General features: G+C 36.7%; 2 protein-coding genes and 1 pseudogene across 2 annotated transcripts; 1 reads left to right on the top strand and 2 right to left on the bottom strand.

Annotated features, from left to right (window-relative positions):
* Positions 1-443: 443 nt before the first annotated feature.
* Positions 444-1,399, bottom strand: LOC148201069 (dehydration-responsive element-binding protein 3 pseudogene; annotated as a pseudogene).
* A 1,601-nt stretch (positions 1,400-3,000) lies between these two features.
* Positions 3,001-7,285, bottom strand: LOC148201070 (protein MODIFIED TRANSPORT TO THE VACUOLE 1-like). Its single transcript, XM_088114204.1, has 5 exons — positions 6,836-7,285; positions 6,005-6,727; positions 5,694-5,849; positions 4,129-5,052; positions 3,001-3,512 (listed from the first exon to the last, which is right to left on the bottom strand). The coding sequence occupies exons 1-5, from the start codon at positions 7,040-7,042 to the stop codon at positions 3,471-3,473; spliced, it is 2,052 nt and encodes a 683-aa protein (XP_087970330.1). The 5' UTR covers positions 7,043-7,285; the 3' UTR covers positions 3,001-3,470.
* Positions 7,286-7,374: 89 nt separating this feature from the next.
* LOC148201071 (uncharacterized) lies at positions 7,375-12,218 on the top strand. The gene is made up of 9 exons (XM_088114205.1): positions 7,375-7,503; positions 7,701-7,773; positions 8,013-8,160; positions 8,536-8,735; positions 9,303-9,340; positions 9,997-10,076; positions 10,517-10,584; positions 10,717-11,038; positions 11,333-12,218. Exons 1-9 carry the CDS (start codon positions 7,475-7,477, stop codon positions 11,527-11,529), a joined length of 1,155 nt encoding a protein of 384 aa, XP_087970331.1. The 5' UTR covers positions 7,375-7,474; the 3' UTR covers positions 11,530-12,218.
* Positions 12,219-12,327: the final 109 nt, after the last annotated feature.

Here is a 12,327-nt window from a genome sequence, read left to right on the forward strand (position 1 = left end):
TTGAATGTGAAAGTTAAAAGGCTAGAGTCCAATGGACCCGATCCAATCCAACATTGATCCAATCTAAAGTCTTTAAACTAAAAAAAGAAAAGCTGAGAATATTTTTTAATGATTTTGGACTAATTTTATATTTTTCAATATTTTTATATAATGTATTTATTTCATGATTTCTTCCACCTATTTAAGAAAATTACGAAAAAACATAAAAGCATTTTTCCTTCTGAATTTTTTCTAGAATAAGAAACAAATTAATTTAATAAAAAAAACTAGAAACACCGACACAATCTTAAGAAACACTGACACACACTTTTTGGAACTTAATTGAAATAAAAAAACTCAGAATATATTTTCTATCACGCTAAGTTTTACTAATTAATATTTTTCAAAAATTAATATTCTTCTTGGAAAAGTGAAACACAGAGCCACGAATTAGAGCGAGTGAAGAAGCAAAAATGCAAACAGGGATTTGAATGAGATAACAGAAAAGTGGAACATGTTTGATAATCTGAGAAACAATTAAAAGAGTTGAAACTGAACGGAACATGTTTTTTGATGATCAGTCTGAAAGTGGAAGAATCCACACTCATCTTCACCAACCATCATCTCACAAATGCTTCCCACTGCCATTGGAGGGTACAACCAACTATCCACTGAGTCAATAAACGCGAACTCACTTCTCGACTCCACCGATTCCAAGCTCTCTTCTATGTTCGGCAGTTCCACAATCTCGCTTAGCTCAGACGACTCCGCCTCATCAGAACACTCGCGGTCGAACTCCACCATCGCGGCGGCTTCCGCCGCGGCCACTTGGATGTCACGTGGGGCACACGTCACGGGTCTGGGAAGCATATTTACTAGGTTAGGGAAATTGAGAACGGCCGTGTGGCCCTTGATGCTCAGAGCAGCAACATCGTGCGCGCGTGCCGCCATTTCAGGCGTGTCAAAAGTTCCGAGCCATATGCGTGATTTCTTGCGTGGCTCGCGAATTTCGGATACCCATTTTCCCCAATTGCGCATTCGAACGCCGTGGTAGACGGGATGCTTGGTGGGGTCTCTGTTTCTCTTGAGCTTGCTCTGTTTTTGGGTCTTGCTCTGTTTTGGAGTCTCTGTTTTATGGGGTTTTGAAGTGGAGGGGTTGTTGGTGCTACTGCCAGGAGTTTTGTGACACGGCGTATCGATCATTGTAATCAGAATGGGAATGTTTGAAAGAAGATTAGAGGTTGTGAATGATAAGGAGTGAGGAAGAAACAGAGCATATGGGTGGGCTTTGTTGTGGTGAAGGATAGATTATCGATAAAGCGACCCTTAACCTACCAATAATATACTTCGTGAATCGTGACAATGCATAATGTGTTAAGTTTAGGTTTACTAGTACGATGGGAAACAAGAAGAAAATAGAGAAGACTTTATGAGTAATAGAACTAACACTGTTAAAGAATAGAAATGCATAAAGTTTTTCCTTTTCTTGCACAAGATTTATTGGGTTAAGTATAAGGTTTTACAGGGTACATTGGCCCCACCCAGACATCGTATTTTTGTTGAATATACGTTTAGTTTAGTGTTACATTTCTGGCCAAGTCTCATGGTGTCAACATCGCACATTTCTTGTGTCCGTTGAGGTCGAATTGTTGCTTTGTGCAATTTCCATTCTCCATTTGTATAAAGAAATTCACAACCAATTGCTGGTGTGGTGGCTGCAGACGCTACTAGCCATTGTTCTTTTTTCCTTTCTTCAAATTTCTGCTATTTTTTATTCATAGTTTCGGACAAGACCTTGTGACGTTAATTGGTAAGAAAATTAAGCATCCTTGTACGAAAAGAGGTTCAATAATTTGGTCACGAGGGCTTTTTAGGGAGTCTAATATTCTATAATGTCATAATCATCCGACGTATTGATACTAACAGAAGAAACATATATCTCCATCCTAGGATGCTTTGATGATTCAAAAGCACGACTTCCGTCCCAGGATTCCAAATTTCCAACGTCCAGAGGGACAGGGGCACCTCTTGCTATGGATTATTTAGAACCTATCCTTATCCAAATTGCCTGAGATGTGACACTTGAAAATGGGATTTTATTATAATTCTTCTTTTATTATGCTATTGAGTACTTAATCCCTTTAATAATGTTGAAAAGTAATGGGAGATATATAAACTTCTTTTCATCCCTAACATTTATCTCAGTAAGTAAAAAGAAACCACTGACTAATCCAGGTACTGTACCTTGGATGTATTTATATTTTTCTTCCAATATAAGAATTTGGATGCCGTGGTTATTGATCATTCTTGTTCATCTCACATATTCATGAATATTTTAAACCTTCAAAATAACAACAATAAAATGAAATAAAATAGGACAAATAACATGGGAAATGTTGATTGTCTGAGTCGAGGAGCTCAAAATAGTATACTACGATAACTGAAGGTGTCTCGGAAAAACAAAAGTGTGCTTAATCCAACATACTTAATAGAAAAACTGTAGCAAATTGGTTAAAATTGATTAAGCAATGTTTAAAATTATTAGAAAAGAGTGGCATTGGTATCCGGCCTTTAAATGCAACTCTTCCGCCATTGTTATCTTTGGTTATGAAACAAGTAACTGATCTAAGAAAATTTACATTATTTATTTTGCCTTAAATTTTTTGTTTGCTGAAAAGTCTTTAAAAATTTGATAAGATCCTGACATTTTTTTCTTTCAAATTTGTCATTGAACTAACCTTTTAAAGATAAAAAAAAAATCATCTCACTAATCTTTATGAAAGATTAAAATGATTAAACAAAATCCTTAAAAACTATTTTGATGTGAAGAATTAAATATTGGAAGGACTTGGCTTGGGCTATTGAGGGCCCTTCACTGTCAATAATTTACCTTCGAGTTGTGATCCACATTAACAATTTCATTTTCTGCTCTGCACAGCCTTTTGTTCTGTAAAAGAAATTAAGATTTCAACACACTCCAAGCAAGCTGAATCCGAGCAAACAATTGAACAAAGCATGGAATTTGTTTCTAAGGGGTGCTAGATTTACATTGGACATTAAGGAGACAGGACGGATCATTTTCCATTGAGAAAAAACTATAAAGAAAGGGCAAAACAGAACTCAAACATTGCTGCAGGAAAAGTAAGACATTGCGCCGGATGCATATGGTATTGCTGATAGTGCCCGCACTACAGATAAAAAAACCTCAACTACTTACAAAAAAAATTAAATGAATAAAACGGCAACATTCAAGAGTTCAAAATATTGGGAACTGGTAGTAACCATTTCATATTCTTCCAATTGCTATAACTGTGCTCATATTTTGTTGACGACATGGGCAATAGAAAAACATCGACAATGCTCCATCATGCCAGAGAAAGTCAACTTTCTTCATCGGAAATTATGAACCGGTTTGATTTATTCGTGTGAAATCCACCACAGCGTTGTAAAGCACCATAAATCTTTGTCAACAATAGTAAGATATTGAAATTTCAAATCACTCTCCTTGAATCATTTGCTGTAGCAAGATGGTCCTACAAGCACGAAATAACATGATTAAGTGCGTCAACCAAAAACTAGGTAAAGTATTCTTAAAGCTATATCTTGAAATGTGAGGAAAAATGAACATGATTTTAGATAATTGAAAATTGTACAGTGCGGATTGAGCGCTTTCATAATGTATGCCAGTCTAGAATTATGGGCAGGAAAACTGGTCTGACTACTCCAAATGAGTAATCAGTCCTAAACAGATCAAATTAAATCTTAGGAAAATAAAAGGGAATAATGATAATAATATATGAGCAACAACCCTATTATGAAATAATCCAGTATATCAAACTCAACCTATAGTTTCCATAAAACAGAAACCATGACCTGACGGCTAAATTGTTCATCCTGGCGGTATTCAAGGTGTTCAAATATGAATTTCTTATGACTTCTACAATTCCAAATAAAAAAAGGGCTTGTACAACAAAACAAATGAAATGACTAATTTCTTACGATAAATCACATTCAAATGACTGGATTCCTTTCATGCAGTTAAACTTTACCGAACAAGTTTGTATTCTACAAAGCAAAAAATTCATTGCAGATCATTAAGATCCTTAAAGTATATCATTTTTCGGTTAATAAATTTAGTTCAAGACTTACTGAGATAAAATCAAATGCTTTAGTTTCTTCTTTCTTTGAACTGCTGATCATTGAGCTAGGAGTTTGCGTTGAAAATTTTGATTGGAATATGTCCGGAAGAGGTGTTCTTTCATTGCTTCCAGCATTTTTAGCAGAACTGGCATCATGCCTGTTGACAATATTAAGGTGTTGGAAATTAGTCACTGTTGCCAGAAATTGCTGCTGAGCCAAGAGATTTCCCACGGCACCACAATTAAGTGGCTGAGAAGAATATGGTTGGTTCAACATAATGCCAGGTTGTGCAGTATAAGATGGATGGCCAGAAGGAAATACGGAATTTACATTGAAGCCAACTGCCTGAGAGCCCAACATGCCACCAAAACCGTTGTCCGGTCTCAGATGACTAGCATGATTATTTAAACCAGAAAAAAAATAATCCGATTGCATGGCAGGGGATGTTGCTTTCTGTTTTGCACTGGATGTATTTTCATCTACAGACAAGCCAGCCAATAAATGATCAACAAACTCTCCATTATTTCCGTGCCTGGAATTAGTGGCAAAAATGTCATTACTCACATGATGACCCAGTTTATCATTTCCAACAGTCATCCTTGAAAAGACATCCCTATGCTCTTTGTTTTCATTAGAATGAAATGACACATCGGCAAAGGGGTCATCATCATTTTTTCGTTCGCTACTAGCTACTCCAGAGTTACTAAAATTTCCAAATAAATCATCAGCCAGAGCCGGAGGTATGGATGGTGTCAAATTTGCTATATTTGTGTCATTTGTTCTCTTTGTAGCATCGCCTGTTCCATGATAATCATTAAAATCACCAGTGTCTAACAAGTCAGGAAACTCAGCAACAGCAGCACTATCCATCTTCATAGCCTTCTCTGAATTAATGGAACTGTTTGGTTGGCCTCCACCTAAAAGACCAAGAACCTGTCCATCAAATGGCCAAGAGCTAAATTTAATTACAAAATATTAACCTTGCACTCCAAAGGTTGCTCTTAAATTTGAAAGCTTCTTTCTAAGCAATTTGGTATAGGGTGATTCCTTTTGTTTCTGTAACTTTACCCAAAAAAAAGAGAGAACTGCAAAATATTTTGCACCGTTCTGAGAAATAACTGAAATTTTACCAGCATCTATAATTTCATACTACTAACTGCAATCAGCTATCAAAGTTTTTTCTCACAATTTAGACTTCCTTCTAATATTCTAGATAGGATATCAGCTCTTAGTGGGATGATGCTAAATAAGAAAGAATTAGGATCTTAAAAATGAAACCTGTGTAAATGACAAACATAATTGAGTGAATAGAAAAATGGGAAATAAAATAAAAGGCAGGTTATCCGATTTAGTGGGAACAAGGAGAAAAATAAATAAAGAGGGGAAACTTTGTATCTTATATATTTAGGCCTAGGCATGCATTTATTTATATGCCTATAACCAGTATTTCAGTTTTAACCGATCATGGTTCAATAGCTCTGGTTAAAGTCAAAACTACTAAAAGTAATTTAGAAAAGAACAATATGACTTGATATAAGAAAAAATGAAATTAATGAGAAGTTGAAATTGTGTACCTTGTTTGCCTTTTCCCTTAAAGAGGCTTGGGGGGAATCCGAACATCTCAACACCAGATCCTTGTTCTCAGCAAAGTAAATAGCCATACGTAAAAAATTATCATCATCTTTGTTTCTAAGGATAGATTCTAGGACACAAACAGCTTTGACACGAACCTGAAAATGTAGTCCCCAAAAGAAGTCAAAATGAGATGAGATGACACATACATCAATATGCAGCAAATATCAAGTGCAGAGTTGTGTAATTGACTTGATATCGAAAACATGTATGAATTCTAATTTTCACAGAAATGTCAACAAAATACACATGCCTGCCACATTGGGGATTGGAGCTTTTGTTCAAGGGCATGACATAAAGACATGGCATCCAACTTTGAAGCCTCTCTTAGGAAAACTTGAATGGCATCTCGACTGGGCTGCAGGCGCACGCCTCCAGAACTTGCAACTGTCTCGAGCAATATCTCCTCTTGTGTCTTACTCTCCGCATAACCAGCACCAGTTTTCCCATTCGACATTTCAATCCTAGTTACGCCTGCATCCTGATTCCAAGGGCCACCAGTTTGATTCTTCGAAAGTGCCGACGTAATTCCACTATCATACGCAGTGGGTTCATATCTGTCCTTGTATGTTCCACTCGCAGCTTCATTCTTGATAAGCGAAGAATGGCCCTGTGTGAAGGCACTGAGTCCTTGCTTAATGGTTGCACTTCCAATATCCACAACCTCACTGAGAAACGATTTCTTATCCTGAGAAGGAGCTTGATAGTTCGTGTTCCCAAACCCTTCGATCCGTCTATTGAGATCAGCGGAAGCAGAAGCCAAAGACGGTGGCTTGCTGATGTTATCATCTGCAGAAAAAATAGCAGAGATAGCCTCTTGAGCAGTGTCTCTAACAGCCTTGTTGAGTGCATCGCCTTTCAGAGGATCCAATTGACCCTTGTACTGTAACATCTGCCGAATTGCCACTGAATGTCTCTGCATTTCCCTTCTAAACTCTACACACTTTCCAACCGCATACTTGATCAATCTCAAAGCCTGTCAAATGCAAACCAACACAATGATCGGAATCTGATTTCAATATATTTTTTATTCATATTCCAGGGAATAATAATAACAATGATAAATTAAAAGCTGCATGCATACCTTGTGTTTGACGACGGGGCTTTTATTGTCGAGGCGTTTAAGGATGAATTCTGAGAGCTCCTTGACGATGCCAGGATGAGAAGAGCGTAGGAGCTCGCAGATTTCGTCAAGTTTATAGACAGGTGTGACTTTCTCTTCATCGGAGGTAGCTGAATCGATCAAGCGCCACCGCCAGTACGATTCCACCGCTCTTCGACTCGATTCCATTCTCTTCACCTACACAGATTTAATTTATTTATATTTATGGCAACACAATTCTCAACTTCGCTCTACAGTGAGTAAAACACCTTGCAATTTGATGACGCTGTTCTCTAGTTTCTATATCTAAATAGTTGAAGTTCGAGATTCGGAATGGAACTGAGAAACAGAGCGACGAAGGAACGTAATTGAATAGAGACGAAGGCTTTTTGCCACGAAAACAGAAAATTCACCCAGGATGTGACACGTCAGTTGCTGACTCACCCACGCCATTTGGAAACTTATTCCTACGCTCCCAGCGCACATTAGAACGTGCCATTACGCCGTGTTTGGATATTAGAAACAATTCGACAAAACAAAATTCCGTTACCTGACCTCACCAAACAGGCCTTGCCCTCATTCCACAGTCTACACTCGAGACATCCTCATTCATTCGTTGGGATGATAGCTTGCAGCAGGTCTCTCACCAGGTTCGTCTAACAAACAATTTTTCTCACAAAATCAATAACTACGAATTTGGTATCTCGATCTCAATGTTAGGATCTGCAATTTCAAAACTCTTGTGTTTGAGCACACACTTGGAGTTATCTTCTGATTTTTTTTTCTATTCATTTTGCATCGCACTCTCCTTGTATAATTAAAAGTTTGTTGTGCTTTTGCTTTGTAGAGTGGACCGAGTTCTCAAGTTTACCAATACATATCTTGCCTCAAATTCAAGGCCTACACGTTATTACTTACAGGTTCCCGGCTTCTATTCCCGTGATTTGTTTGTATATTGTAATCTAATTTAGTCCTTATCTAATCACTTTTACCCTCGCAAAGAATTGTTTTACACTGGTTATGTTGCGTCTACTCGTACATTTAATACTGTACTGGACTGAGATGATGTCTCAATGAGTTGTTATTGTTTCAAATTTTCTATCAGTAGTCTAAGAACTTTGAACTCCTTTTTTCAACTTAAAGTTATTTCATTTAACAGCTGGGCCAAGGTGCTTATCATTGTTTAAGCTACAATTTTATGACGGGTGGTAGGAAGAAGAAAATTTGTCTTGAAGACGATAGCATGAAACAGAAAAAAGTGAATTCTATATGGAGACCAGTTGCCACTAAGGCCAGTGCTTGTGAAGGTTTGTCTTTTTTGTCCTGGGACATGCCGCTGTTCAACTTCCGGTTGTAGCAACTACCAACAATTTTGCGTTATGCCTATGATTTTTATTATTTCTTTTGCGTGATGCGACATTTTGGAAAATGTAATACACGGAAGAACTAGTTGCTTTTTCCTTATGTTTATATGCATATGGTCTAGTTCCTCAATCAAAATTAGCCTTTTTGTATATTTCATGCTATTTACTTGACAAACGCTCAATGCTATGGGGTAGTGTGATTTTTGAAAAGCATGATACTTATTACTTCGTACGATAAGATTCTGGGTACGCCGGTTATTCATATTAAATGATCTGGTTTTTACGAAAGCTTGATAAAGGATGCAATTGTTGAGTCAGATCGAGGCACAGTTCAGGAAGCGGGCTGTAGCACATCCACCACTGTTTCAAGTGATCATGTCATGAAGGTAGCTGCTGAAGCTATAGATGAAATTGCTAAATCAGCTACAAGTTCAAGCCAATTGCAGGATAATGTTGAAAACAGAGTGCTACAAGGAGATTCCTCTGTCTCCTCTGAAAAGCATGCAATTTCTGTGCAGGCAAGATTATAATTTTTCACTTCCTTTTACTTTACTTGAATTGATAGTTCATATTTACGAGGATACAAACCAATATTTTTTGTTTGCTTCTGTTACATGCTGGTTATCACCATATATCTTTAGTTGGTTCTTGTTCGTTATGTTTAGGTTTCATGCAGTATTGGCTGCTTCATGTGCGTTAAAAGTTACTCTAGTGCTAGAATTAGTCAGTTTGTTATGAATTCAACAAAATAAGGAAGGAGTTCATAAGAAGACTTTCATAAAAGCTTATGTTGCTCATATGTTCTCTCCTAGATTTTATTTGAATCTTGCCATAGTTTTAATTGTTTGCTATTTTTCTTCTCATTTTTTTGTCACTATTTTACTGTGAAAAGTAATGTTATTATTTGTTGCTTTTTCAGAATATTTCATTCGAACTATCTTTCTTGGTCCTTGGTTTTGGTCTCTAGTTTGTCTTGTTTTACAAGGAAGAGTTACACTTCCCTTTGGCTCTCTTTTCTGATTATGTTGGACAGTCAAATGATTTAGTCTTTCATCTCTGTTTTAATTTTGTGTTTTTTTCTGCAGGTCGGTGCTTCTCTATTTCGTTTTATTAAAGGAAAAGGGTAAAACCTATATTTTAATTTCTCTTTTGGCATAATGGCATTAATAATAACATTACTTAACCAACTTAAGTAGATAGATATCAGATGAAGAGAGGCTCAATATGACATTGATAGAAACTGTCTGGGAAAGAAAAAGAAAATGTAAACTTTAATTGCTATAACAGGCTCCTCCAATGTGAAGTAGAAAGAATTACAATTCAAGAACCTATAATCTTGTCAGATTACGGAATAATCCTACCCTCTCAAGATTGTGTAAATCTTGCTTCTCTATTTTATAGAATTCCTCAATACCCCTCTCTGATTCCCTCTACCTTTATTTATATACAGAATATTCCCCCTTGACCCACCTTTTCTCCCTATTATAAGGATTTCTAATAATAGGTATACAAACATAGGTGAAATTGATAAAGAAAAATAATTTTATGATTGTGAAGGAACAGATGAAAATATGCTTTGATAAAATAGGCTGAAAAGAATAGTTATATTCATGTTAGGAATTGTATCAATTTTGACTTGAGATTCATGTTGCCTACATCATGTGGGATACGATTGCCCTAATCTTGTTGTTGTTGTTATATCAAAGGGAAAGGGTAGAAGATTGTTCTTATGACATGTTAATTAAATTAAATGCTTCTATATACTTGATACTATTTCAGGGGATCCACACAGAAAAGGATAGAAGATGAGATGGGGGTTAAAATAATAATACCTACTTCAAAAGAAGAGGATTTCATTTGTAAGTTTTGGTTACCTAATCTGCTGTCTATCTTGTGTAGGTCAGCTTTGAGATAGTTATTCTTTTACCTTGTTTGTGTTTTAACTTCGATTATTGTCATTCTTTGAGATGTTTAAGTTAAATTTGATTTGACATAATTCTCTTTCATTCAAAAGAATAGAGTGTATTGTCATTTGACAATCATAATGATGTCAATAGGTCTTTGGTTCAAGTTGTCTTTTCACTCTTTCTAAGCAAAAGTCCAATTCCTTTGAAAGGCCAAAAAAAATATGTGTAACAGGAACATGAGATTGGTTGAGTGTGAGATACAGAACTTCTGTTTAAAGTAGAGGCTCCACCCTCCTCTATAGCCTGGGAGCTCCTCTAAATCATGATTACTCTCATAAGAGTGGATAACGGAATTTGATATCTTAACTATTCGATATAAATGTCTATGGCAGCCATTGAAGGCATTTCAATCGACAGTGTGAATTCAGCTTCGAAGAGGATACAGGATATAATTGATGAGGTCAGTTTGCCTTTCTGGGCAGTCTCTCAGATTCACTCTTTGATTATATTTATCTCATTTTTGCTTTTTGTTTCCTGTGTTTACTTTGCTGTCACAGACTAATATTCTGGTGTTTTCTTGTTTTTATGACAGAGTGTTAATAGTCGAAATCTTGATTATTCACACTTCATATCCCTTCCACTGGCAATTCATCCTGAGTTAGTTAATAAACTCATTAATTTTCAACACTCAATTTTGGGAAATGTTTCTTACAAGGATGAGAGCACTGATTCTGATTCCAATGAAGAGGAGGGTACTACTGACCCCAAAGGTGTGGATCAACTGCCAAAGGAAAATGCTGGTGTTGCAGTTGAACTTAAAGTTGATGATAACAGTGAATCAGTTAAAGTTAATCTTTCCAAGATACCCCTTGTCAGTTACAAACCTAAAGCATCCAAGTCTTCTGCTTCATCTGGTATCAAAACAATGAAATTTATATTATAGCGGAGGGAATTTGAATCAACAGTGAAATTATATCCATTTCACGTGTTTTGTTGTTCTCCATCATTTTCCACTTGTGGATCTTGTTCCATGAATTCTTGTTAAATTATATATGGTGTCATGGCTACTTCCCAAACCCTAAAACATGTCCATATTACCTAGTAACCTGTTGTTTTCATGGTTAATGAATTTACTTTGTCATGTAAAAACTCAGCAGGGATGACATGTTTATGCTAAATAACAGCTTTTCTGTTATTTGCTCTTGCAGATCTGGGTATTGACAAATCTATATTCATCAAGCCTAAAACATTTCACCTTACAGTACTGATGCTTAATGATGAAAAACTCCTAGCTAAGGGTCCAATCACAAGAAGCATGGCCAAACAAATTCAAGAAGGATTAAAATCATTTCCAAAAGAAGGAGCTAAACTCTTATTTACTTGGGCTATCATGAAGTATTTCTAGACCTTGTATTAAGGGTCAAGTAGTATAGGGTATATTTTTAGGCCTTGTATAATGGGCCAAGTATTGTATGGTTTGTAATATTAGCTTAAAAGAGTGTGTCCCACCATGGGACATGATGGCCACATGGCAAGCTCTTAGTGAAGACACTTCTTAAAAAGGAAGTGACCATGTGTCACTTTCCAAGTGGAGAAACTCTTCCTAAAGTGGATTGCCACATGTCACTCTAAGAGTGGAAAGCTTTTGCAAAAGTGGATTGTCACATGGCACTTTAAGAGTGGAGAAACTTTGCAAAAGTGGATTACCACATGAGTGGAGAAGACTTTACAAAAGTGGATTGCCACATGGCACTCTAAGAGTGGAGAAACTTTGTAAAAGAGGATTGCCACATGTCTCTTTAAGAGTGGATAGTTTTTAGGGTTTCTTGTCTACTTTGGAGACACCTTTATCTATAAATAGAAGGGTCTCCTTCCTTGTAAAATCACTTGATGAATTTGAATGTTATTATGCCAAAATGTGTGCAAACATATCTTGTCTCAAGTCAAGGCTAGAGCATCCCATGAGGTCCCTCTAACCACCCTTCTCTAGAGTTGGCCCAACCTCTCCGGAGATCCATCCAACACCTCCATCCTACCACAAATACTCACCAAAAACCTCACCAAAATTGTGAGCCCACCACCATATCCATCGCTTCCGCACAAATTCCACCTCCATAGCTTCATCTTCGTGCTTTGGCCTAACCTAGCTCGAGGAGGACGCTATCATTTGGTATCAAGAGCTTTGGGTCTACAAGAGCTAAGT

This window comes from Vigna umbellata, chromosome 4 (genome assembly GCF_029865625.1).
Source record: "Vigna umbellata cultivar VRB3 chromosome 4, Vumbellata_1.0, whole genome shotgun sequence".
Classification (NCBI taxonomy): domain Eukaryota; kingdom Viridiplantae; phylum Streptophyta; class Magnoliopsida; order Fabales; family Fabaceae; genus Vigna; species Vigna umbellata.